General features: G+C 37.8%; 1 protein-coding gene and 1 long non-coding RNA gene across 4 annotated transcripts in view; one reads left to right on the forward strand and one right to left on the reverse strand.

Annotated features, from left to right (window-relative positions):
- The window catches only part of rab11fip5a (RAB11 family interacting protein 5a (class I)), a 34,905-nt gene extending 19,866 nt beyond the window's left edge, over positions 1–15,039 (reverse strand). For 2 of the 3 annotated variants that reach the window (XM_008398812.2, XM_008398811.2), the window contains exon 1: positions 14,244–15,037. In XM_008398812.2, coding sequence (XP_008397034.1) covers positions 14,244–14,620 — 377 coding nt within the window. In that variant the 5' untranslated portion in view covers positions 14,621–15,037. Of the gene's footprint in view, positions 1–14,243 lie in introns of all 3 variants that reach the window. The other variant, XM_008398815.2, reaches the window with a different exon arrangement.
- An 8,049-nt stretch (positions 15,040–23,088) lies between these two features.
- LOC103458180 (uncharacterized) overlaps positions 23,089–27,129 on the forward strand; it is a 10,681-nt gene continuing 6,640 nt past the window's right edge. Inside the window, exon 1 of the long non-coding RNA XR_532552.1 lies at positions 23,089–23,337. This is a non-coding gene — a long non-coding RNA (uncharacterized LOC103458180). The remainder of the gene's footprint in view (positions 23,338–27,129) is intronic.

Consider the following 27,129-nt stretch of genomic DNA (forward strand, 5'->3'; position numbering starts at 1 on the left):
CTGACGGAGAACCATTCTTTTTCGAGTCCTGACGCAAAAACTGTCGGTCTGGTAGTCCACAATGTATATTAGCATGAGTTTGTGAGACGGTAAGGCACGTGATAGCTGCGCTGTGACGTAARATGGGCATTAGCCAATGAAATGCGGGCCCTGTGGTAAGGTCCATACTACTGTTACAGTCAATTACCGATATTTTATGTATATTTCAACATTGTTTCCAAACTTTTGGAGAAAAATAAAAAGACAACAGACAGCAACAAGACGAAAATAAATATTGGTTGTTCATATCAGCCCAGATTTATTTATCAGACCGATAACGATATGTCAAAAATGATAAAAATTGGCCGATACCAATGTTAGTACTGCAGTTTGAATTTTATAAACAGAAAACGTTACTTTAGCTTAAATCAACAGAAATAGCAATTTGTTCCATTTCGCCACTCTCTAGCACAACAGAAACATTAGGAGAAGTACGACAGACATTTTTATGGTTCTAAAAACTTTCAAAACCACAGGATTCCTTCAGAACATTAACTGGCCCATAATCTGATACATTCACTTTGGAAAATTTGGCACTCACTGATCTCTTGAGTTTTACCGAAAGGTAAAATTCTGCATTGGAAAAGTTTCCTTCTGTTGTTAAACTTATTTTTTTTAGCACAGATTTTTAATGAAACAAGTACATTTCTCAAACGATGCATTTATACCTCATCTTCACTTTACCATTACTCTATAAATATTACTTTATAATATTTTTATACATGTGTAATTGCATGAAAACAATTTTCTTCATTTGCAGACAATTCAATAACCCTATTGAACTCTGCGTGGAGAAGAGATAAAAAGAAGAAAACATCTTTTATCCCCTAATGTTCTAGAATTTAAGTCTAATTTGATGGTGGCTACAGACCAACACGAGTCGTCGGCTAAATAACATAAATCAGCCACGCAGGCCATCTTATTTACAGGCCCTGTTCTGTTTTAATGTAATTACAGGCAGAGTTCCTGCTACAGCAAAAACACCGGCCCCCAATCGAAAGGCTGCAGGGAAGAGAGGGAAAAAAGAAGGTCACATCATTGACTGCATAGACTGTTATGCAATTATCATCATCCTGCCACTGACCTCAAGCTCGGTCCTAAAAAACACGGCAACACCCACGAAGCGCGCCAGAGAAAACACGCAGAGAACAATCCCACCCCACAATCAGACGGCAAGGATCACGGCGAGCAGATGGAGCCAAGCGAACACGTCGGATTTTACAGCTTACACAGCGACAACAAGGCCACAAACACATCCAGAGCATTAAATGCTTTAAGAAGTGACACTCCCAAAAAGCAAGTACACACAGTCCTAAATCAACCTGGCCTGGAGTGAGTTTCACAAATCCAGATAAAGAGTATTTATTATGTAGCGTTTCATTCAAATAAGTCATTGGATTATAAAGCTACATTACCTCTGGGTTTGAATTTTTCAATTTTTTTTTTTTTACATTTGGAGGCATTCGAGCCAGATTTCTGTGCAGGCGCTGATAGAAACTCAAAGATCCACTTGTGAGAAAGGACTCGAGTTTCACATCAGCGTTCCAACAATAGCATCAGCCCTCCTGACACACCAGCCGGCTGCCTGCAGCCGAGGTGGGGCAGACACTCCAAATTCAGCCTGGAGGAGCTGTGGACGGGAATTCCCTCACATCCGACTAAATACACAAAAATCCACTCACTGGCACTGTAATTACGCCGCTGTCTAATTTGGAAACGATTTGTCGAGAATGCTCATCTCTACTTTCTGGCAATACATAAAAGAAGAGCTAGAGTTTAGTTTTTTTGTTTAAAAAAAATTATTCCCGTCAAGAGTTGTTTCAGTCCACTGTCGCCATGTGTTTGATGAGGATGGGAACCATGTTAAAGTGAAGCTAAATGCTATGTTTTGGTTTTTTGTTACTGGGTCTGGATCATTATGCATGATCTTGAATTTTAACTACAGTTAAAACTAGCGGTGGGACTTGATTATCATTTTTAATTTAGTTAATTACAGGGTCTGTAATTGATTAATTGTAAATAATGGCATTTTAATCAAAAACTATCAACAAACAAAGCAACATTTTCCATTCAAAAACCCTTTTTGCTGCTAAGCTGCTAAGGTTCAGCTTCGGTGACGGGTCAACTCTTTTTAGCACAACTTTAACACAGTAATATTATTTTCCAGCATTCCATTAAATCGATTTTAGGAGCAAAAATGAACCCCAACTGAGCTAATGGATGCAGCTTTCTCGTTCATTGCAGTTGTTTGTGCATCGGATTTGTGTACGTACCAGAAAAGCATATGAAGGTTCCCACTGGAGCCTTTGTATGTAAAAAAAAACAAAAAACAAACAAAGATGAATTGCTTTAAAAATACTGCGACTGACTAGGCATTAAAAGTTGACATATGCTTCAAAGCTTCCAATCTGCACTAAATGGCAACGTTGCAACATATAAATTAGTGATGTGCCGATATGACAACTGGTCGATATCTGATATTATCATTGCTCTCAAAACTGATGCATTGTCATCACTCTTACATTTTCAAACAAACACCACATGGTCACCCGGCTCACCAAACACAAACAAAAACAGCCACACATCAAAATGATCAGTCATTAATATCGGCCCAGTTTTACTTATCAGACCAATACCGATACATAAAAAAAAATTGGTCGATTCCAATGTTAGTGCCGATATATTGTGCACTCCTTATTATCACAATCATTAATATAACATAACCGAACAGAAGTTTGCAGCATAAATGTGAAAAAAGAAAAATGACACTGACTTGAAACCGTGGCCTAAAAATTTTCTAGTGATTAACGATGTTCTCCTTTCTGAGAGGATGCACACAAGTTAAAGGTCTATTTACAGCTGTACATCCGTGGGTCAGGTGACGGCTGAGTGAGTCTGAGAAAAACAGAATGTGAACATAATATAATAGACAAGCCTGAATAAAGAGTCTTCTTTAACAGAGACCAAAGCACAGCCCACATACAGAGCAGCCTGTTGCCAAAAAGGAGCCATAAAGCAGCATCCCACACAGAAACTGTAGCCCTACAACACAACACTAAACAGGCGCACAGTATTTAAGGCTGGAAACACAAGATTTAATGCTTGGAGATATCTGTGTGCTGACTTTTGTTTTTTTTGTGGAACTTGTGGAAGTCGGTTTGAACGGGCGCATTTAGTAATTAGCAATCCCATTCCAGAGAGTTGCACACCGTGACACCATTATCTCCTCTCATCTTAAAAAAAAAACAAAAAAATACAGGAAGTCACAAAACTCCACCCAAATCCAGCATGTCACCCCCACCCCATCTTCTCCATGATCCATAGAGGAGATATTTGGACGACAGTATAACAGAAAGGCAGACTGATACGATATCTGGCCAGTTTCTGATGTAGAGATTTGATCTGGTCTTTAGGACTAAAAATATCTTTAGAATGTAAAACCATGATGTTTTTACAAACATCATGTTTTTACAAACATCATGGTGAAGAACTGTTCCAAATCACATGACATCAACTTTCCCTCCCTGCCCCCCATAAGGTCTGTTCAAAACAAATGAAAGCTTTGTGCAACTTAATTTTTCAGAGCACAAAGAACTGATTTAATATCAGATGTTTTCAAATCTTAACCCATTTGTTGATTTATTGTAACTGTTCAGATGCTATTTTATGGTGAAACACTTACTGTACAACATTTTGTTCTTTATCCCGTTTTTCACGACCAGAGGTGATGTCACACTGAGTGAGAGAGAGAGCAGCTAAACAGGATTTCAATATTATGTTTGAAAAGCAAAACAATATGATGACAGACGTTTATCCTGTCTTTGCCATCTTATACGAGTAATAAACAAAATTGGTATCAATGTGTCCAAAAGCTGAATTATTTTAATGTGAATAAACACAGCTTGTGTTGAAAATCCTGGTTTATTAAGAAATACTTGGTGAGAATGAGAGGTTAAGAAGTCTATGTGAAATATACAAGTTGTAGAAGGATAAGTTATTTTACCAATTAGAACTGTCACGATGACAAATTTTGCTAAACGATAAAGTGTTCCCAAAAATTATTGCGATAAATATTATTGTTATTTTGAGTTCATTTTCACATCATATGTTGATAACAGCATAATGATCCAATGAACTTTAATTTTGTACAAAGTCACTTCACACTTGAAGATATTCTAAACATCTAAAATAAAACATGACAACCGAAAACAATAAATAAAAAGAAAAATTGTAAATAAAAACGATCATGTAGCGTCTGTAAACAAAATTGGCCTTCCAAAAATATTAATCAGAATGGAACTTATTGAGCTCATTTTAATTTAATGTGCGATTCATGAATTGCTTATCCCATTTGCAGACAGGTTATAGAAAATGTACCTAATACACCAATTCAACAAAATGCATCAAAAGCGTCAGCTAAACCTCTTAGCAGAAGGCTGTTACCCAGATGTGAGAAGAAATACCTTGCTCCTTAAAAAAGAACCAAGGTAATTAAATCAGCCTACTTTATTAGCGTTACCAACTGCATACTTTCAATTACATGTTTTAGGCCAACCGGCCCACAAGGAGGACTGTGGGTCAGACTAGGAACATGGGTTTGGACCGTCCGCCCTGAGCAGAAACGACAGACAAACCATGGGATTCACAGCACATTCCACATCTGGATGTGATGAGCTCTGACCTCAGCTCCAACTTTCCTCCTACAATCTCACACGCACCAACACAATCAGCGTTATTTAAAGGGCACACAGTGAGACCAGCGTTCAGGATCACAGCGCTGTTCCTTAAAATGGTTATCTTTTCTGGAACTGGCGTCGATATGGAAAGAAAATCAGTTACAGAAAGGTCAAGATTTTTCTTCCACACCGATTTCTGTTCAATATAGTCTGTCTTTTTAATGCTCAAATACTCATTTTGTATATTTTTTAAATTAACCTAAGGCAGTGTTTTTCAACCACTGTGCCGCGGCACACTAGTGTGCCGTGAGTGATTGTCAGGTGTGCGGTGGGAATTATCCAATTTCACCTACCGTATTTTCCGGACTATGAGCTGCTACTTTTTTCCTACACTTTGAACATGCGGCTTTTCTGTTTATTTTTCTTCAACCACCAGGGGGCTCTTTAGCAGGAAGTGAATCATTGGAAGTCAAAATTGGAAATCAAAGAAGAATGCACTAATTTTCATTTAGAACAAGCACATGCTAGCAGCCATGCTGGCAGCAGGCACGACGGAGAAATGTCTTCAAACTCATATGATGCAGCTTCTAAGTTGAGGAGTATCAATCTGGCAGTACAGGAGGGAAATAAAGCCGCTGCACATAAACTCGGCGTGAACAAAACTGGATTTGGAGACTGAGAACTGCGTCCTTAATATATCCAGAAGTTAATAGGACAAAGCCCTCTGCTGCCCTCTGCTGGGTCCTTATGGGAAACTGAGAGCTACTAGCGGCCTGTAGCCTGGTGCGGCTGATACATGTAAGTTTCCAAGGGGTGGGTTCAAAAAATTTGAAGGTATGGTTTATTGTATGGTGCACTCATAGTCCGGAAAATACGGTAATTAGTCTTAAAAGATTTTTTGAAAACGAATTAATTATCTCCAAATAATGCCATCTTTGAGTGTCTCTGTTGTAGTAGTGACTAGCAGCGTAATCATGTAATTTTATTATCACTAGATGGCAGTAGGTACAGAGCATTTTACATTAAAACAAGAGAATTAGTGATGCATGAATGTTACCACATGACAGTGTTGGGCACTGTTCAGGTGTATTTTTCAATTAAAACAATGTACCTTGGCTCAAAAAAGGCTGAAAAACACTGACCTAAGGCACATTCCCTTAGACTAGAGTATACCATTATTAATGACTACACTATTTTATGTAACGTACTCTTACTGTACAGAATTTTGTTCTTTATTCTGTTTTCATAAATTGCATATTCCTATCTTCATGTGAATCGACTTGCTTTTCCTGTCACTTTGCTGCTGTTGCACAGAAACTTTCCCACTGCGGGACCATTTCTATTCTACTAATGTTGTATTTCTCTTAACAACAGATACTTTGTTCCAAACAGGATAGCTGCAGGATAGCCTTAAGGTTAAATAGGTTGAGGAAGCTAACTCTTAATCTATTCAATCCATCCATTCTCTGTCAACATCTGACAACATGACATTCAAAGCTAGTTTATAAAGTTATCTGACTCCATATCAACAGCTGCACTCTTCAATAATCTGTCTGCACCAGAACCGGAAAATATTTTAAAACGTAAAAAAAAAACCACCATCAAAAACAATAAATTCAAATGAAATACAAACAAAAACCATAAATATGGAGGATTATGAAGTCATATTGAACATACTGATCATCAGAATGAAACTTGTAGAGCTCGTTTTAATTCATCATATGATTAATAGATTAATTGGCTACTGGGACCGGTAAAGAAAACTTGCTAAGATATTGATTGTTTATTCATTTTTAACAAAGCCAACAGTTAAAAATAAGATAATACTTAATGGCAAAAATCTGAATAAAGTAAAATTACTGTACGTGCATACAGAGATCGCAATAAATAAACCGCTATCAGCTGAAAGGATCTACTTGGAATCATACGAGGTCCCGTCTTCTGGAAAACTTTGCAAACATCATGTTCACACGAATTATCAGTAAAGTATCACATTTGTTCAGCCTACTGAAATAAACCGTTACAAAGTAGACGCAAAATGATACAAAAGCAGCAACAAGGTTCAGGAGTAAAATGAATTTTTGGAGTTTAGTACAAAATGCATGAACACCTGTGGCAATTTGTTGCTAATGACGACATATCTAAAAGTGTTTAACAAATATAGTTTGTAAATGAGGTATCGGATTCAATAGCATGCAGAAATTTCTTTGTGGATTTGTTGTTCAAAACTGATTAGTTTTGTTAAAAATAAAAAAATAAAAAACTAAAAAGGGAGATTTATGAGGCGATAACCAGGAAAGCACAACAGGGTTATTCCTTTCAAGCATTATTTACGGGATTAATAGGAGGCTATTAAGAGGTTCGACTGAAGAAAGATTATTCTTCAATTTTTTCTGCTGTGCTGTGCATAGAAACCTGGAAAATATGAGTATTAGTCACATAAATAAAAGAAAGTAGTAAAAATGTACGCACTCCATATTACAATAATTTACAAGTAGGCCATTTTATTTAGTGTGTCTACTAGAAGAGGTGTTAATGTTTCTCATATGTTAAAATGTGCTATAGGACTCTATGCTGCTACTGATAAGTTACTGCTGCGCTCCTGTCTCTTTAAGACCAACGTGGCCCAAACGTTCTGAATCATCCCTAAAAAATACTTACAAAAATTCTGATTATGGTTGGGTATTCTTCTCAAACAATAATAACCAATTTATTATTTTTAAATAAACAAAAAAATAAAGCTATCAAAATAGCACAACTGAAAATAGTAAAAAAAAAAAAAAAAAGCTTACTGCTGGCTGAAAGCAGAACAAGATGACACAAACTGTGTTTGATGGGGTTCCCAAAGTGATATTCACACAAACATTAAGAAGGTTAAACTGATCTAGTCTCTGTAAAGTCCAAGTTTTTTATGTTCATGTGGATTCTAGAGGTGAAATGGCTCAAAATGATCTAGGTTAGGGTAGTTTGGTTCAGTTTCTAACTGATATATTAAAACTTTGACACTTTTCTTCAAGGTAAAGTCTGTTCTGAGAAGCCTAATCCAGTTGCCATCAACATTCAGTGTCTTACCCAAGGGACAAGTACTCGGTTTTTCTCTCTTTAGTAATAAAAAATCTGTTACACGATTTCTAATATTTCAGTCAAAAACGCTGTAATGATTATGCTGCACCAGCAGGAGGCAATAACATTAACATTGCTATCCTTCAAAAGAAGAAGATGCTGAGAACGGCTAAAACAGTGTCTGGCGATTTCTTCTGTATGGTCAAATTGGATTATGACTAAATTATGACTAAAATAAATAAATAAATAAATAAATAAATAAATAAATAAATAAATAAAAATAAATAAATAAATAAATAAATAAATAAATAAATAAATAAATTAATTAATTAAATAAAACTCCCCCAAAAAATTGGAATTCCACCTGAAAAAGTCGGAAATTTCCGGCCAGCCCAATTCAGCATCCATCATGGCTGACATTTTATTCATATTAATCCACCACTTTCCAAATGAAACAATGCTGCTGCTGGTGGTGTATGTCTTCACTCTGAAACAAGAGATTTGATTGTTTTTTCCTTTTTTCTGAACTATTCCACTCATAATGAAAATTACTTAAGAGTTGATAACTTGGTCTACTTAATCAACACTCTCAAAACTGAGAGTATTGATTAAATATTTTAGGCTCTAGATTATTTTCCAATTTCTTATTTAATCCAAAGGAGCTGAGAAAAAAAAAAGATTTGTGATCCAAAACATCCACTTTTGGTTTCTTGGTTTCAAGAACACAACTTAGCAGGACTGAGATGAACGCTGAGATGCTTTCTATCTAATGACTGCTAGAATTAATCTTACACTTATAAAGGTTTTATAAATTCAGACCTACATTTGATGTTTTAGGTCACATACTTATATAATCTATATTGTCTATTAGGTTGCATGTCCCCCCCGCCCCCAAGGCCAGAGGTACTGAAAGGCTCTCAGTCGTTGGCAGGGGATTTATCTGGATGCACATAACACACAGACACACGTTCTGCCTTGCTCAGCAAACAGATGTTCACTTCTAAGGCCTTACGCAACATCACGGGTGTGCTTACTACGACAGAGCAGGACGACTGGGACAGAGATCCAATGGGAACAAAGCTTCGTTCATGGCTACATCTAAATCTGACAGGGCTGGACGATGTGGCTGAAAAACGGACCACGATGTCGATATCGATAATTATTGATTTATTTGTTTTTGTTTTAAATATCTAAAATACTGCCAAATTGACAGAGACCTTTACAGTTTTCACTCCATGCCTTTGTTTTTCATTTTTAAGCAGCTATGAGGCACGGTGGGAAAACATGAAACTACTGCTGCTCAAGATATGCGACAAGTTGTTGCTAGGTAACCAAAGAGAGTGAGAAGTTGATGCCACCCACCTTCCTTAGCTAGCCATGAGAGGTTTAGCTAAAGACTAACGCCTTTCTTCTGCCTCCCAGAATGCTGTACGGTTCTGAACCAGAGGTCAGTCAATATTCTATATGTTGAAAATTCTATCAGACGTATAATTTATCGATACTGATCACGTGTCTATCGCGATATATACCGTTATCGATTTATCGTCCAGCCCAGTCAGACTATTTCGTAATGTGATAACCACAAACAGGTGTAAGAATCAGTTGTTATGAAAACGGTGACTCATGCACTCTGTACTGAAAGACTGAGAAGAGAAAAAAAACTTTTAACTGAAAGTCAAAAAAAGCAAAGGACACAACAGAAACATGGTGATTTTTTGAGCCTACTTCCAAAACTAACCTCACCAATTTTCCATGAACACATCATCCCTACGGTCAAACATGGTGATGGCAGCATCATGTCTGTGGGAAGAATTTCTTCAGCACTGACAGGGAAGATAGTTAAAGTTGATGATAGGAAGATGGATGGAGCTAAATATCGGGCAATCTTCAAAGGAAAATCTGCTAAATTAAAAAAAAAAAAAAAAAAACCTGGAACAGCTGCTTCCCTTCTGGTGGTTTTGTATTTGCACCATTTCACTTTCTTTTCACAATTATTACACACTTCTTTGTGGTGATGCAAAATTTGTTGTTGTGTTGCAATATGTGAGAATATTCTGTAGCATTGTGTGGTACACAGTTATACTTTTTATGGTTCACTTTTTACCACAATTAATGACTTTAGTTCCTAATGTGACACACATGAAGATGATATGTGAAATTATATTTTTGGGAATAAGGATGATTACAAAGGAAAAGTAGCTGAACTTATTTTCGATGTGGTTGAGTCTTGGTAACTTCCTCCTAGTGCACCCTTCAGGGGAATTCACCCAACGCCCACCTTTCCAGTAATCTGTTCTACATCAGTAAACTCAACCCAAACATATTTCTTGTCACAGTCGCCCATCCGTTTTTCTGTTTATAATTATTTACTTCAATTGGGGGGCGGGGGGGGATTATGCCGTTTTTTTGGCTTTTTTTTTCACACAGAAAGCTGCAGGCTGATTTGCATGAAAACTCTAACAGAAATAAGCCTGGTGAACCATCTGTACGAGGCATGGAAAAAAATAATATTTTGAGTAATATGCGTTTAAAATCTATTTTTACCCATATGTTATCTTATTAAAAAGTCTTTTTTTTGGTCTCAAATTATAATTTTTTGCCCCTTGTTTATTGAGAAATGTTTTTCCATTGTTTCTGTTTATCATTATAATATTTCTAAAGTTTTTTATGGACACCTATAAAACTTTATCCAAATTCTGTAATAGGTTTTACCAAAATAACTCAAAAGGGAAAAGCACAAAAACATCAGAAGTTTGATGATATATCAAAAATCAAATAATAATAAGAAGAATCGGTATTGGTATTGGTGATGCTGGTCCTCCATTTACTTGGTGTCGGATCTAGGGCTGTATAAATAAATCGATTCGGCGATATATATCAATCTTTTCTGCCCTCGGAAAGTATCGATTTTTCATCCGCGAGTATCGATCCGTTAAACCATAGGGGTCCATAGCCTTATAGCTCTTTTCAACGTCTAGTTTGTTACGGCGTAGCAGCAAGACTCCGCCTCCCTTAGTCTCACTTTCAACTTGAGCTTAAAGTGCACATTATAAACTACACACCAGTTTTTAAATTGTGTCAATAGGCCAAGTATAACCGGGGTTATGTTAAAATTAGTAAACCATATTTTTCTGAATGTCAGAGAAATGTCAAAAGCGCCGCCATTCCCCGGTTTTTCCGATAATGAGCTTCCAAACGTACAAAACGAAACGAAACATTAGATTCCTGTGTTTTTGGAAATGTAAAATCTTCAATAAATAACGATGGGCTGTATTTTGTTGCTGAGAAACGAAGCAAAGTTGCGCAAGTAACCGTGAAAGAGAAGCGGAACGGAGAAGGGAGTAGCGGCTGAAAAAGCAGTGAGATCGCGAAATGAATGCAAATTTCGACTGGTAGCATTCACTTTGTAATTAGTTTTTAGCATAGCGGTTTCTGTTTTGTATATAAAGGATTACCTGAAGAATGAACATGGGTTGATAACATCCGAGGCGGGCGCGCAGCGGCGCTGTGTTTTGAGCAGGAAGACGAAGAGGAAAAAACCCCAGCCGGAAWCCGCGGCGCAGTGAGGATTTCCATGGTAACAATGGCTGATTGATCATTCTTATTAGCAACAGACAAAGAGTATCAGAGACTGAGAGAACTATGCGATCCTGGCAGTCTGAGAGGCCAGGATCTCATAGTTCCTGGCCTCTCAGGAACTATGAGAGGCCAGCAGGGCCTCTCATAGTTCCAAGCAGGGGAATAGCGGCGCTGCGTAGCTGCAGGGAGTCGATCACTACGGGGTGAGGCGGAGCCACTACTTTAGCAGTTAGAAGAAAGCAGCTTACAGCCACGGCTAACTCCGGGAGCCAAGGTAGAAAAGCCTTTTTCCCCATAGTCCAAAAGACTGCATTTGTGGCTGCATTTTTACTCCAAAATGCTGCCACAGTGTCCAAAATTAAAAACATAAGTGCAATCATTTGCATATTGAGAGTCTACAGAGGCTGATAATCTCCCCACTCTGATCCTGGATTACCATTTAAACTTTTGAGTTTTATCTCAAATCCACATGAATTAAATTACAGAAACTAATTCTCTCACTGCATCTTTGATTCATTTTGTCCAGCTGCAGACTGTTAGACTGTCCAATCACAATAAGGTATTGTGTAGTTAGTGCTTTTAATCAGTTTTCAGTTAACTAAATTCAAGTCTATGGAACACAAAATGTCACTAAAATCACTCTGTCTTTCTAAAATCTTTCAGAAAATCGTAAAAATGCACTGAATCGTATCGAATTGCATCGCTCAACAAATATCGTGATACATATTGTATCGTGATCAGAATATCGTATATCGTATCGTGAAATTATTGTATCACTACACCCCTAGTCGGATCATTATCAAAATATGCGGTATCACACATCTCTAATAAGTCTAAACCCAAATCTAAGTTTTAAAGATAAGCAAGTTATTCTCAACAATATTCCTCATACATTTTATAAAGAGTCTCAAGCTGTCCTGATACCGATATTGGATATCGCTGTGATGTCTGCAAGAAAACAAGTATCAGATTATATCAGCTTGCATCTTAAAATCTCAGATATAAGTACTGCGCTCCAAGATTTAGACCTAAGCATTTTCTGCTATTCCACACCACAAAATAAGTGACACAAGTATGTATCATTTGTGCTGATATCGTATCGGATCAATATTGGTATCCGCTAATACTCAAAGCTCCAATATCTGTATCGTATCAGAAGTGAAAACGTTTTATTGGGACACCCCTAAAAGAACCGATCACAGCTCCTGGATCAGCTTGCATCTTCTGTTTAATGTTTTTTCACCAACCCTGTTTTTCTTTTTTTGTTCAGTCTTACTTGTAGTTAACATGGATAAACTGGCTGTGAGGAGTGTTGCTAATGCTCGGCTCATTCATTGAGACACTGACTGTACCAAGACAGCGAACCTGCTGACACACCATCATCGCCGACTGTGTCTATCTGATCTTGAAGCGACCGGCCACCACAGGGTCGCCAGGAGGAGAGCGGTTGGTTCCTCTTTCGTCTCAAATTCGTGGCTGTAACTGAGGGAAAGGTTGAAAGCAGGATGTTGGTTGGTATAAAAAAAGATTTGTATTCATCAGTGTATTTTACAGACTTCTCTGACAATGGTGAGGAAATGCATTGCCGCAGCATGACGGTGCCACCGCCATGTTTCACCATAGGGATGGTGAAACTGTGGTAATGGGTTTTTCATCGTTCAAGCTCGGTTTGTTAACCAAACCAGGGTTTTCAACTCCTCCAGTTTCATCCCTGACCTTGGTGTTCATGAATGTTCTCCAACAAACCTTTGAGACCTTTGCAGAACCGACTACGAATTCACTCGCAAGTTTTCCGCAAATCTGACCAATCACCTTAAAGTTAATCCGTATTTCCTTCTTTTCTGACCAATCACTGCAACTCGGCTGAATTTTGAGTCGATTCTCAGCAGCCACCTTCTAATTTAACTTAGAGTTTCACGCTGTTCCTTTTTTTAGATCTTCTGTAGGATTTACTGTGTTTACAGTTCATGTTAGCCCCGACTGACCAATATGCAATTCTTCTTTTGCCCTTTGGCCACTCCTCAGGACATGATTTTATTTGTACGATTTCAAGAAGGTACTTGAAAATGTTACTTGACACATAAAATGTTAAAATACTGTCTTTTTTTGGAAGTCATTCCAACTTTTTTGTAAGACAATGTTATGGCAAAAACTAAACCTTTAAAAAGAATTGCAACTTTAACAGCAAATTCTTTTTTTAATGTTGCCACAAAATCGGTCATTTTAAGCCACAACAATCAAGCAAAAAAAAAAAAAACATGGCAATATCCTGGAAGGACTGCTTAGGCACTACTTTATCTATCATACAAAGTCCAAACTAAATACTGTAAAAATATGTTGTATGCTCTTGGAAGGGACTGCAGACCAACTGTCCATCCATCCCTCCTTTGTAAGATAACATGTTATGATAAAAATACCTTGTAGCTTTGGGATCATGAAACTCTGAGTTAATCCCTGGATTTGGGACAAGCATTAATCCCCTTCCTGCATGCTCTCCACATTGGCTATTGAGAGGCAAACATTTTGAAGAACCCTCCAGTATCTTACTGGAAATGGGTGATGTTTCTAGAAGTTTTTGGGTGTGTGTGCGGGGGGATTGCCTTGGGCCTGAGTGAGGAAGTGGTGGATGTCCTCAGAGTTGGTTTTGTGTATCCGAGAGGAGGGAGGGTGTGTCTGCAGGGCCCTGATGCAGCATAGGGAGATTTGACAGCTGTGTTTATGTCCCACAACAAACTATTGCAGCCAGTAAAAAAAAAAAAAAAAGAGCAGAGTGGGAAAGAAACAAACACCCCGATAGGCTCAGTGAGCAGAAAAACAGATGAAGAAGACGAAGCACATTAGCTGCTACACACAGACAACTATTACATACTTCGCAGTTTAACTTACTCGTTTTTGACGTATCTACTCTCGTGAAATAGTTTATCCAGCTGAATCACAGCCTGACCGAGGAACACGTCCAGTCCTATCAGCGCCCGGTGCATCACGGTCAGGACTAGCTCGTTGCTCCCGGCCGGGTATCCGCTCCGCTCGGCGTTCTCCAGCACGCCGGGCTGCAGCTCGAACGAGCACTCCTCCCTCCACTCGGGCTCGGTGGTCTTCTCCGCCACGCCGGTGGAGTACTTCTCCTTCCCCAGCTGGATGATGGTGTACACATCGCTGGTGCCGTGTTTGCCCTTGCCCCGCAAGCCCCTGCCTTTGAGCACCGTCACCTGGACGTGCGTCGGTACCCACCTCTGGTCCTTGTCTACGGTTAGTGAGGACATGTCCCCCACCTTTCCAGACAGAGACCGAGCGCGCGCACCGCGGTAGTAGAGGAGGTGGTGGCGTCCGTCCGCCGCTTCCTCCCAGCTGCTCCGAACTGGCACGCGGTCACATCAGCGCCGGGGTCCGCGGGCGGTGCCGCATTGTTACTATTGTTGTTATGGCCGCCTTCACCGTTCCCCCCTCCGGTTAGGGTTAGTTTGTTTTGAGCCTCGGCCGCTGCTCCGTGTGCTCTGCGGCAGCATGCAGCGTCCGTCCCCGCCTCGCTCCCCCTTGCTGTATGGGCCTGTCTGCGGACAGCGACGTCACGCCTCCTCCATCCTCCGTCTGCAGGACGAGGAAGTTCAAGCAGCTTCTCAGCACATGGCTGCAAGCGCAAACAGAGACCACAATAACACGCCTGTGTGCTGCAACGCCGGATGTGAGATTTCCTTTCGCTCTATTATTTCACAAAATTAGCACTTAAAAAGTAAAAACATGTCACTCAACCGGATAAAAGAGAAATCCTCTGTTAAAAAAAAAACAACAAAAAAAAACTTCGAAATACAAAGTCAACCAGAACTAGCTGACTAAATTTAAAGTGAACACAAATTTTGTGGATTACATAATGTTTCAAAAATAAGCCTGTAACCAATGTTTGCTTTTGTAATCGATTGTTCTATCTGATAACAAAAATGACCACGTTCTAAAGATTTTTCATTTTAATATTTTTTGCAAAAGTATATTAGAAGATGCAAACAAACAATACAATTCCCTTTTTAAACAAAAAGAAGTAAGCATTTAATTGCTTAAACTATGCCACTTGAGGAGTTTTGGATAAAACACATTCACAGACAAAGGTGTTTTTATCTTATATGCAGATTTTTTGTTTATTTTGTACAGTTGTGGCTTAGTTCCTGCACTGAATAGTTTTTCAGGAAACTCCCTTCTTTGAGTCTGTAATTGATACTGCAATTAGCGATTAATCCATTACTAAAGTTGACGATTCATCACGAGTCAAAAACTAATCTGATTAGTCGTTTCAGCCCAAGTTCAAAACGAAACTTACCACAACACTTTTAAGTAGGGTTGTGCCATACTGGGAATTTTAATCATCAATCTGATACCAAGTCAATACAGGACTAGTATCACCAATACCTGTACTGATATTTATACTTTTTTCTTTGAATGTCATTATTATGGAATAATTTGATGGTTTGAATTAATTTAGTTGATTTTAATCAAATACAAGACAAATATTTTAGGCAAATAAGTGTTTTTTTATTAACTAACTACAACATAAAACAATGTAGCATTATAGAAAATTACTTTATCAGCTTCTACTACACACATCTTCTACCGCATCCAACACATTAGAATGAGACGTTAAGTTACCCATGATGGTGGGATAATTTTCAGCTGAAAGCTACGGAGATACAAATATGACGCCATTGACCTCATGTCTTAAGGCGGCAGTATTATGTAAAATCAACTTTTTGGGGCTTTACATCATGTTATAATGTTATTTCCTCATCAAAAACATACATGGAGTGTTGCCTTGATTATTTTATGCATGTTTAAGAAATCCTTTAATATTCGGTGGCTCCTTCAGACTAGCCAGCAGCAGTTAGCAAACACCTGGCGGAACTCATCAGCAGAGCTCATTATTCAAACTACTTTTCAGTGCAAAGCTGGTAAAAACGTGCAAGGGTTGATAGAGGAGCCATGTTGTGGTGATTTCCTGAAGGTAGCATTTCTTTAAGAGACAGAAGCCCAATTTCAAGGCGTTAAATTACAAATTCCAATTTCTTTCAACTCGTACTTGATATGTATGTAGTATTTCTATAAAAACTGAAGTTAACAATTAGTTAATTGTGCTGGAAAATACACAGTACTGCCCCCTTAAAGCAATAGAAAACATCTTCGGGGTGTCACTGGATATCCCTGCCACCATCTGCCAATAGTGGCAACATCAATGCCACTACTGATGTTGCTTAATATGCTGTTTTTCTGAGACGTTGAATTCTGGCTTTTTGTTGACTGTAATCAAAAATGACCAAGTCTTAAAATATTTCCCTCTACTGTGTGTTTAACAAATCTATGGAATACATGAGTTTCACTTTCTGACACCAGTGACAAAAAATATTGACCTGTTCTCATAACAGCCAACTTTTTTTTAGATGTACCTACATAACAGCAGATTAGTTTAGCCACAAAAAATTTACCGCTGGATGAAAAATGAACATTTCAGCTGCACAGAAAAAACTCCTAAGAATGATCGAGTTGCAAAAGGCTGCAGACAACAGTCAAAAATGTTTGCAGCCATATCAATTTTCTAATATTTACATCAATATTTTTTTGTTTGTGTTGTTATTATATATGCAAATGTTGTTTGTTGTGGTGGTTTCTCAGGGTTTTTTTCGCTCTTTCTGCAGGTTTAGGAGCAGATGTTTACCGTGTTGACTTGTGTTCTCTCCATGCTTCTTTCTCTTCTTCTTTCCCTTTAAAGCTTTTCCCACCTTTCTCCCTTTCTTTTGTTTTTTTCTTTTCCATCTCGGTGTCCATTACATTTGAAATAAACCAAAGCAAAACGTCTAACAAAGTTTCAGACATAGATCAAGTGGAGCATATGGTAGAAACCAGCTCTGCACACAGTGAAAGGTAAGAAATCTTTTCGCAACTTACCAATAATAACATACCTAATAAAAATATTTAGTGTGTGTTGACAATAAAACCACAGCTCCATGACAACCTCCCGAGCTCTTAGAACCGTAGGACCGACTAGAACTTGCAAAATGATCCGTGTTTAGCCAACAAGTATTTATTTGTATGGGGATGTGTGTGCAGCTAATCTTCTTGGCCTCCTTCGAGGTTTTGTTTTTGTTCCTCCCCCGCCCCCCGCTCCTGCCCCTCTTCACCTCTGAGAGCCTGTTTGCCTCACACCAGCTGTCATGGTGAAGGAGTTCCCAGCTGACTTGGCAGCTTCAGTCTGTCTCCTCCTGCAGCAGAGCAAGGCCTTGTACGACGCAGGGAAACGCGAGGCTGTGTCACCGAGTTGTTTCGGGAGGAAGTACCACTGATTGTTTTTCTAATAAGGTTAAAAGATCTTATTGTTGTGCTGATTTGAGCTATCTAAATGCACAGTTTTTTTCCACTGGATAAACTGGTGCTTAGTTCATCCCCTACCTCCAGATTTTATGGAGCAACCCTATTCCAAAATGGATTAAACTCTTTTTTTTTTCTGAAGAACTGAACACCAGTGATGTCAAACAGTCAGTAGTCTCAGAGACTGTCTAGTGAGGCTGGCTCCAACCCAAACAATTGTCCAGTCAACCCATTGTAGCAAAGATGGATGCAGTCACATTGTACAAACATCTAAGATATAAATCCTGGAAACACGATCAACTTTATGGCCAAAGCTTTATGTTGATGATGTTTTAGTTTTTTTATATTTATTTTTTTGTTTTATTATTTTACTTTCCAATTATGGAGGTCTGTGTGTAGAAGTTTCAGGGAAAAGGAATTTGACCTATTTTGGAATAAGGCTTTAATATAGCGTAGCTCTGTCAGTTCCCAGTTTGTAGCTCTAGAATATGGATCAACATTTACTTTCTATCAAAGCTGGAGGCAACATGTTTTAGTTTGTTGTCTTAACCCTCCTCCCCCCAAAACTCCTTTTATTCTTATAACGACTTAAAACATTTAGGGCGTTTAGCTTAGGAAAGATAAGATGGCATCTGATTCAAGCTGAATGACTGCACGACTTTTTGCTGCATTCATACTACAAACTTCCATGTAATTTATTGTGATTTTAGTGCCTGGTTTTAAAGTGAAAAGGAAATTATACGTGGTTTTAACGTGGCTGCATCTTTATGTTTCTTTAGCTTCCTTCAGTTGATACTGTAAAAATCACCTTTTGTTGCAGTTCCAGCTACAGATCTATCAGGGGATGTCTCTACCACTTTCGATGTCGAGCCACAGATTCCCAGATCTGGACTTTGACTGAAGAACCAGGATTCTCACACAGTCTGGGACTTGATTTCTGAGTTTTTCAGAAATCGTTATCCAATCGTTATCCAGATACTTCAATCTGGATAACGATTGAAGTATAAAAGATTCTTCGTATTTTCAATCTTTATTCTGTATCCCGTTATGCTCGCATTGCGTCCTTCCTTCTGTCATCTGTCCTTCATTTCTATCATCATCCATGGATCCACGTTTGTTTGATACTGAAAGCCTTCATGGTGAACGTCAGTGTTGTTTTTTAATGAACACGAAGAACCGAGAACTCTGAGAAGGTATGATGTTTTTACTGAAAAATGTAGCTCTGATTGGATGTTTAGGGTTTTTTGTCCCCTGTGTGAATGGCTAAACATGTTTGGTTTCATAAGATTAACATTACAGATGATTTCAAGCTCAAAAATGCCACATTAAGGAACATGCAGGAAAAGCAGTTCCACATACATGACCCACCTTCTGGCTACTGATCGTCCTGCTGAGTTGAATTGGGTGTAACAGTTCTTATGACAATGAAAGTAACTGATGCTTATCTCATATCTGAAGAGTAAACTGATGATCTATTTTCAGGAGTGGCTTCTAGTATTTTTGTCTGTTTGGACTCATCAACACCGGTGTTGATAGTCTGTTCTTCTACAGAAACAGTGTGCTGGGCGGCCATGTCTTCAGTAGGTTTTCCACTCGTTTGCTGGTGGACGTTTCCTGCATCAATAATGCCCTGGGTGACTTCCTCTTTCTCCAACCAATTAAAATTCAGGAAATTACAAGAGATTTCAGGGTGGGATAAATCCAGAGTATTCCAAACAGGGAGCTGCTACCCGACACACACCTCCCTGCTGTTGTTTCCAGTTAGCACTGGGAGAACATTTTTCAAGATTATCTGTTTCATACCATACTGTCCAAGATTGACAGTTTAAAGTATGTCAAAAAAATACATACTTTTTTTTAAAAATAAAAGTTACATACTACAGTTTCAGGTGAATTTGGAAGGCATTTGGTTGCAATGGATTTTATTTAGGGGGCTCAGAAAATGGATGCTAAATATATTTTTTTTCAAGAAAAGGTTGAAAAACATGAATCATTTTCTATTCCTTATAAAATTAAGCCCTGCTTTTTTCGTGCGATGCTGCATATTTCGCTATCGATCCGATACACCGCCCGTATTGCTGATACCAATACTGATACCGATACTTCTTTGTCAAGTTTGATATATGATCAAATGTCTGACGTTTTAGGTGTTTTTATATTTTTATTTTATTTTGTTTTTTTATAAGTATCTGAAAAATACTTTAACAACATATTAACATGATTTGTGTTTGTTTTTATAAACAAAGCGTAAAAAAAATTATAATTTGAGAGTAAATCAAAACTAAATGTTTTTTGAGGAAGAGTTGAGAAACTGCAACAGCAAAAACAAAATATAATTTCAAAACGGAACAAAACATTCAGTGTCGATACGATACTGAAACCGATGTGGTATCGATATTTTGCTGTCACAAAACGTCCTAATAAAAGCACAGTGTTTGAGTTTGCAACGTGGCAAAACGTGACATTTATAACGTCTACCCACATACAAATTATTACACTGATTTAAGGTTGACAGGAAAGTTTTTGTTCCTCTATAGGGATTTCTTGGTGATGTTTTGACAGAGCCACTTGAGTTTTTCCACTCAGATAAAATCTGGATAAACAAAGTCAGTCACAAAAACAGAGGCTGATGGTCCACTTAAGACATCTCAGAGACATCTGAAGTAAAAAAAAAAAAAAAAAGAGGCTAAAAATGTTTATTCTTTCTAAATGGCAAAAAATATTTTTGGATTCAAACTCTAACAAAAAAGTGGAATCCCAAAGTTTGACTCCAGCAATTACATTTAAGGTGCTGAAAATAAGTAGAAAAGCGATTGTAGAACACAGGGGAAGATAATAAATGACCTTTTCACTGTTAGACATTTAACTTATTACTGCTGCAGAGAAAGAAAAAAAAAACAATTTGTCCACTGTGGTCAAATCATTTTAGATACCAGACATGGGACTGAAGTTAATAGTCATGGCAGTAATTAAGTTTGGGAATAAATAAGTTTGGGGTTTGTTAGAAATGCCAGTTTAAATTGGGGAACAAAAATAACCTTAATCGTTTTTTGTCCCAACCCCCCCTCCCCCCTATTTGACTGAACATAATTATGGATTAAAAATTGGGAAAATCTGGAGATAATTACTTTTTGGAAGACGCAGTTGAGAAAAAAAAACATAGCATTGCCAAGATGAAAAGATGGCAGAGCAGCAAAGCAGATCGGGATAGAAAGAGTCTGAACGTTTCATCCTGAAAGTCGCTGAAATCAGGAAGTAGGACTTTAGTGAGACTTTCCTTAAAGAGCATTAAATGTCAAAAATGTTTCATATTTGAAATGACACAGTTCAAATATTGCGCAAGTTTCATCTGAATATGAGTTGATGCTATATCTGTGGATCAGGCTACGATGCAAAAGCTTTGACTCATCTGTGACCTCAGCTGCATCAGTTCTGCTATTCATGCAAATCAAAACGGCGAAAATCTGCTACTTTGCATGAGGAATCGGATCAAAGAGGCTCGATGGGAAAGTTGAAAAACCTCACATTGCCTTTTGGGTTTTACGAAATTTTTTTGTTTGTTTTTGCTTCTTTTTTTTTCTAATAATGCACACTCAAACCTTTATATTGTTTGCTTTATATTAAACCAGAATAACTGATGCATTCCCGTTACTTGCAGCACTTTAAGTCATTAGTGTTTATCTATAAGTGACGCGAAGTAAAACTATTAGGTCGAATACTTTGCACAAATGATGAGCGGGGATATACCGTTCGGAGTTGCAGCCTATAGCGCCCTCTTTTGGGCTAATTTAAAAACACAAACCCTCCGGGGCAACAAACCGGAGGGTCAGCATTTATGCAAGTTTAAACAAGCTGCAGCATTTTGCTGCAGGCAAAATTAAATTAGTTAATTATTTGTACTCATACTTATTTGCAGGTTCGTATTTTTTTTATTATTCTTTATGTTATGCAAATCTGACATTTTTTAGTTAAATAAATTCAATACAAACATATTTTCACATGAAAATGCAACCTTGCTTAATTTTGTATATCACTATTAAATAAATAATTAGAACACTTCTGAAAATAGAGAACGCGTTTTCCACTAAAGGACTTCATTAAAGGAACACAATGGAATTCTGAAGTACTGGTGTATTTGTCCAGCAAATTAAAATTGAAATAATTATTTACAGTGACCAATGTTTTCCACGCAGAGTGATGGCGAGAACAGAAAACTTTCAAACACTTGCACTGAAATCTTTTTTTTTTTTCTCAATTCCTTGAAACTAATACATATGTGACAACACATTGCTAACATATTGAAACATTCAATCATGATGCAAATATGCATGTGAAAGAATGAAAGCTGCAAAATACAGCAACTAAAAAACCAAAAGATTATGATACATAATTATGAATTGTTGTCAATTAATTTGAAGTCATAAACATTTCGGTATAGATTTGAGAATATTTCTATTCTCAAATTAATATAGAGCAGAAAAGCTATTTGAAAACTTTGAAAAGCTAAATATGAATTGTTGGTGTATTGTTGTTTTGTTGATTGACAGGTTGATTTTATTTAAATGGGAAAGTCCATCTTAATGAACATCCAATGCTTCTGTCAATGCTAATTTCTATCCGTAGTCCAATAAAACAAAAAACAAAGAAAAAAACGCATATATTATGACTTGCTGTACAATTAAACTCCCACTGGGACATGACTAAAAATCTGACAGTTTAATAAAAAAAGACTGATGTTTTTTAAAGACCTTTATTTCTCATGATGCTTTTCTGATAACAGCTGCTGAAAATAACATTTAAAGTTAGAATATTACATCAAATAAATTAAAAAAAACTTTTCAAAAACAGAAACGTGGGCTTAATGAAGAGGTTGTACAAAATGTACTCTTAATTTGACAAACAAAACTCATTAGAATGTATATTCTAATTTATTCAAATTACCAAGGTTTTTTAAAATACCGTCCCGAGTTAGTTTGGAGATCTTGTGGCAGTTTGGATCCTCATAATCACCAAATTCCAAAACCTTAAACGAAGGCTTTAAATATTTAGCGGTTCTTTTTCAGAAAGTAATCTAATCTAGTTAAGATTTTATCTCCACCGGTCGTAAAGGCATCAGAGAGGTTCTAAAGACAGGGACTGGAAGGAGATCAGGCCTGATCTCTGGGCTTCATCAAACTGAGACGCTTCAGCTATTCTAGACGCGGAGCTGCCAATCACGCGCTGATGAGGCTCGCGCATTCACATCAGATCCCGACACCAACAGCTGTTACATAACTACGGCTAATCCGGGCTCGAGATGCTGCGATTGAATGCGGGCGCGCGCACATAAAACAACGTAAAGGCCAGCAGCTGCCACACACACACACGCACGCAAGCAAGAGAAACACACAGACAAGGCCCGAGGTGGATCCAGTTCAAGCACAAGAGTGCAAATGGCCTACTTAGAGTTTAAAGTGAGTAATTAGAAACCTAAGCGGGGCTCATTTCTTCCCTACTGATGAACGTAATGAAATGCCGCGTGCTCCCGTGGTGAGTGGCACTGGGACAGGGCCTAGACTGATGGACACCAGAACAGCTGTGACCACAAATCACAGAAGACCCAGACGAACTAGCCTAAGCTAAATGGGGTTCCTTGGTAAGCAATGTCTCTCGCCAACCTGCATTTAGTCTCCATGGTAACCAAACATCAATAAACGTGGATTCTGCTAAGAAAAAAAAACACTTGAAGACTGATCAAAAATGAATACAATCTAGTGTTTCTTATTCAGGTGGAATCGCCTGAAGCAATGCGAGTTAAACGGCTGCGTATAGGGCCTCCACAACGCAAGGGGGCCCTCAAGAGCACCAAGCTAACATGATCAAATATAAATATGTATTTAAAATAACATAATAATACAAACCAAATTCTATTACACATGGGGAAAAGATTTCTATATTATTTTTTATAGTTGGTACACAAATAATAAATTAATATCTTTCTGCTGCTGCCACTGTTGGAGAAATGTAAAATATTAAAATGTTAACTTGTTAACTGTAAATTATGTGCTTATTGGCAATTAGTTAAAATAACAGCGCACTGATAAATATCCCTCTGTATTTGAAAATCCAAATAATTTTTGCTTACTTTAATAGCCAAAATAAAACTGGTCTGACGTAAGCTAATGATGCTAACGATGCACAAACAGATTAGCATAGGAATGATAAAGCATCTGGAGCTGACATGTTGTTTTGAAATGGTGTGGACCTTGGACAGTTTCTTTTCTATCATGTGTGGAGAGACATTATTATTTCCATAAGTCCACTTTGAATACATGTAGCAGGAAAATGGAAGCTTATTATATAAATCATCAGCATGAAAGTAACTGTGGGCTTTCAGTTTTTGAACTTTTTTTTTCAGGGTGAACAAAGTTGAATTTGTTCCAGAATTGTATTTAATTTACACTAGTTCAAAATTATACACATAGGCTCAAATATAGGCACTTCCACTAATATTTCATGATTTGGTTCAACCGCTTTTCTTATCAGGCTCCAATATTTGTTTGTAAAAATTTAATCCAGGAAAAATAATGTACACTTCTGAATGCCACTGTATGTTATGTCATTTGTATTAGACCTCAATGGAAAACACAGTAAAAAGTTTAAAACTGAAACTCAAGTTTTCAGTTGTTAACTGAAAACTTGAGTTTTCAGTTAGCGAGCGGGTGTGCTCGCTTATAGTTGGAGAATATTTGTAAACGGACATAAAACAGGTAAAATGGCAAACTTCGAATTTCCCACTTCACCTGAACGTAAAGTAGCTCCCGCTGCCTTTGTTGAGTGTGGATCGTGAACACACCAGTCGGCCATTTTGAACAGCTGGCATAGAGCTCGGTGTTTTTCTTTGCGCCGTCCATATGAAGGTGTTGGTTTACCAGCTCGGCTTTTGTAGCGCTCAGCCGGGAGGCTTAGTGGTCTTTGTCCGATTTATATTTTAATTATCTGCTAAACTGTGGCTGAGGGCGGTGTGGGAAAGAGCCGCTGGCTGACCTCGGCAGCTGTCAGTCACTCAGTAAGAAGAGGTCAAAGGTTGTAGACAGAAACACCAACGCTGCTTTATTATTTGTGGTTGAAGTGCCATTCAACAGATAGGTAAAGCCAGCAAGATTCGATGAGGGGAGTTTTGTGCTAAAATAGAAGGACACAAACGACGCACTTCTTTGTAGAAATTAATTTTCAAGCGGTGTTTATGTGGACGCCAGTGCAAGCAGGTTTGTACTCTGGCGCCATCTGTTGGTAGCGAAATTAAGCCTTTAAACCAAATCACAAGTTATTTTTTAAAATATATTGTTAAATGTCTTCCTTTCAATATCGTCACCTTCCTAAGGTAATAGTTAAAGTTATATTTTGCCAAATGTTTATTTAGGGGAAGAAAAAAAACTTGGTAAAATTGATTTATTATGTAGTTTATTTTGAAGCTAAATATATTAAGTAAACAAATCAATTTATTTTGTCACTGACTATTTTTCAGATTTAAATTAATATATTTTTATGCACGTGTCATCAGTTTTTTTCTATTAATGTAAATTATCAATTCAGTTAAGATGACTGCTTTTACCATGTTTGTAAATGTACTTAATAAAAGAAAATCTAATTTCTAACGTTGGAGCCTTCATGTTAGCAGTTGGCTCATTATGGGTTTTTCCCCCCTTAATTTTTCTTACTATTATTATTATTTTTAATTTTCTTTACTTTTTGTCTGTTACTTCTTGGAAAACCAAAGTTGAAAATGAGAGGAAAACGAGCGATGGCCCTGCAGGAAGCCCCCTTCCTGCTGCCTGTATGTCTGTAGTGAATATTAAGAGTCAGCCTGATGATTTGTCCTTGTGTTTGTCCTCCTCTGATACTTCCTCTCCATCCGTCACGCCCTCCCATGAAGAGGCTAATCTGATCTCAGTGGGGGCTCCTCCACCCCAATGAAGTACTGAAAAAAGAAATACATACAGGAGCATTGGTCCCTGAGTCGATGCTGGACAGCCATCCTGTGTAATTCAAATACACACAAAAAAGGGTATTTTTTAAGATGTGTTCAGATACAGCTACATCAAACCATTAAAACAAAAGCAATAACTGTTAGCGAATCACTAATTTGAACATTTCATCCATTTTTTATTAAACCTTGAGAAGACATCTTTCTAGCCTCTAAAATTGTTATTAGCATGTTGCTAATGACTTCCACAGTCCTCAGTTCTAAGAAGAAAAGTAGTGGAGGAGAAATGAATAGTACATGTTGGACAGCAGTGTCTCCCCAGTCTGCATTTAGTCTCCACGGTAACCAATTTGGTTGAATGTGTTGTAAGATTGCATGCTGTATGTATATTGCAGACCCACTGATTAATAAATGGGTCAGTTGTTCCTATACCTATTATTGTTGACTGTCATTCTCTGTTTGAGTAATATCACTGGATTCAATATTGGTATCGGCTGATACTCAAAGTTGCAATATTGGTATCATATTGGAAGTGAAGTTGTGTCGTGACACCCCTACTATGTTTCTTTCTGTCTTTTCAAGCATTTAATTTATACTATATGTTTTTATTTAACAAGTGGCGAATTTGCTCGTTGTATTGTTCATACAGAAAATGGCCCAGATGACTCTTTTAATATTTCTTCTTTTTACAAATTTACAACCAACAAGTTCATTGTCACCTGAGTTTGTGATTCCCAACAAACCTAAACAAGACTGACATGATGAGACGTCGAGTAGGCAGAGACAGAGCAGCTTTTTCCCTTCACTCAACTAAAAAAGTGGGCCAAAAAAAAAAAAGAAATTGGAATGGGCTGCTCTGTTTCTGTGTTTTATGTCCCAGGGGAATGCAGAAATCATGGAAGCCCCCCTGTAATTTACTGTTTGGAGTTGCCTGGGCACACTTAACTCCCATGAGGACCTTCCTCCAGTGTTTTTATAAGGTTGGGATTTGTAAAGCTGCTCTTGTTGACCCCCTGGAGGTCACGAGGGCAGAAAAGTGACATGACCCCCCCCCCCCAGATGCCTCCCACACACACACACACACACACACACACACCCCTGATCTCAGGTCTCAATATGAGGTGAGTAAAAGTTCCCCACACACAAATTGTCTGTGTTTGGGTGATCTTTACAAAGTTTAATTTAAAAGTGACTCATTGATATTATGTTACAGCAGAATAGAAACTTACAATTGGATAAAAGTGGTACAATGCTTGTTGACTTTAAAAGTATTTGCTGAACACAGTGGAAATGTGGAAACATCTGAAAGGTTCACAGATGTAGATATTTCCCCCAGACCAGTGGTGGGAAGTAACGAAGAACAAGGACTTCGTTACTGTACTTAAGTACAATTTTCGTGTATCTGTACTTAAGTAGATTTAATAATGGATACTTTCTACTTTTACTCCACTACATTTTACA

Source organism: Poecilia reticulata, linkage group LG22 (assembly GCF_000633615.1).
Source record: "Poecilia reticulata strain Guanapo linkage group LG22, Guppy_female_1.0+MT, whole genome shotgun sequence".
NCBI classification, from domain to species: domain Eukaryota; kingdom Metazoa; phylum Chordata; class Actinopteri; order Cyprinodontiformes; family Poeciliidae; genus Poecilia; species Poecilia reticulata.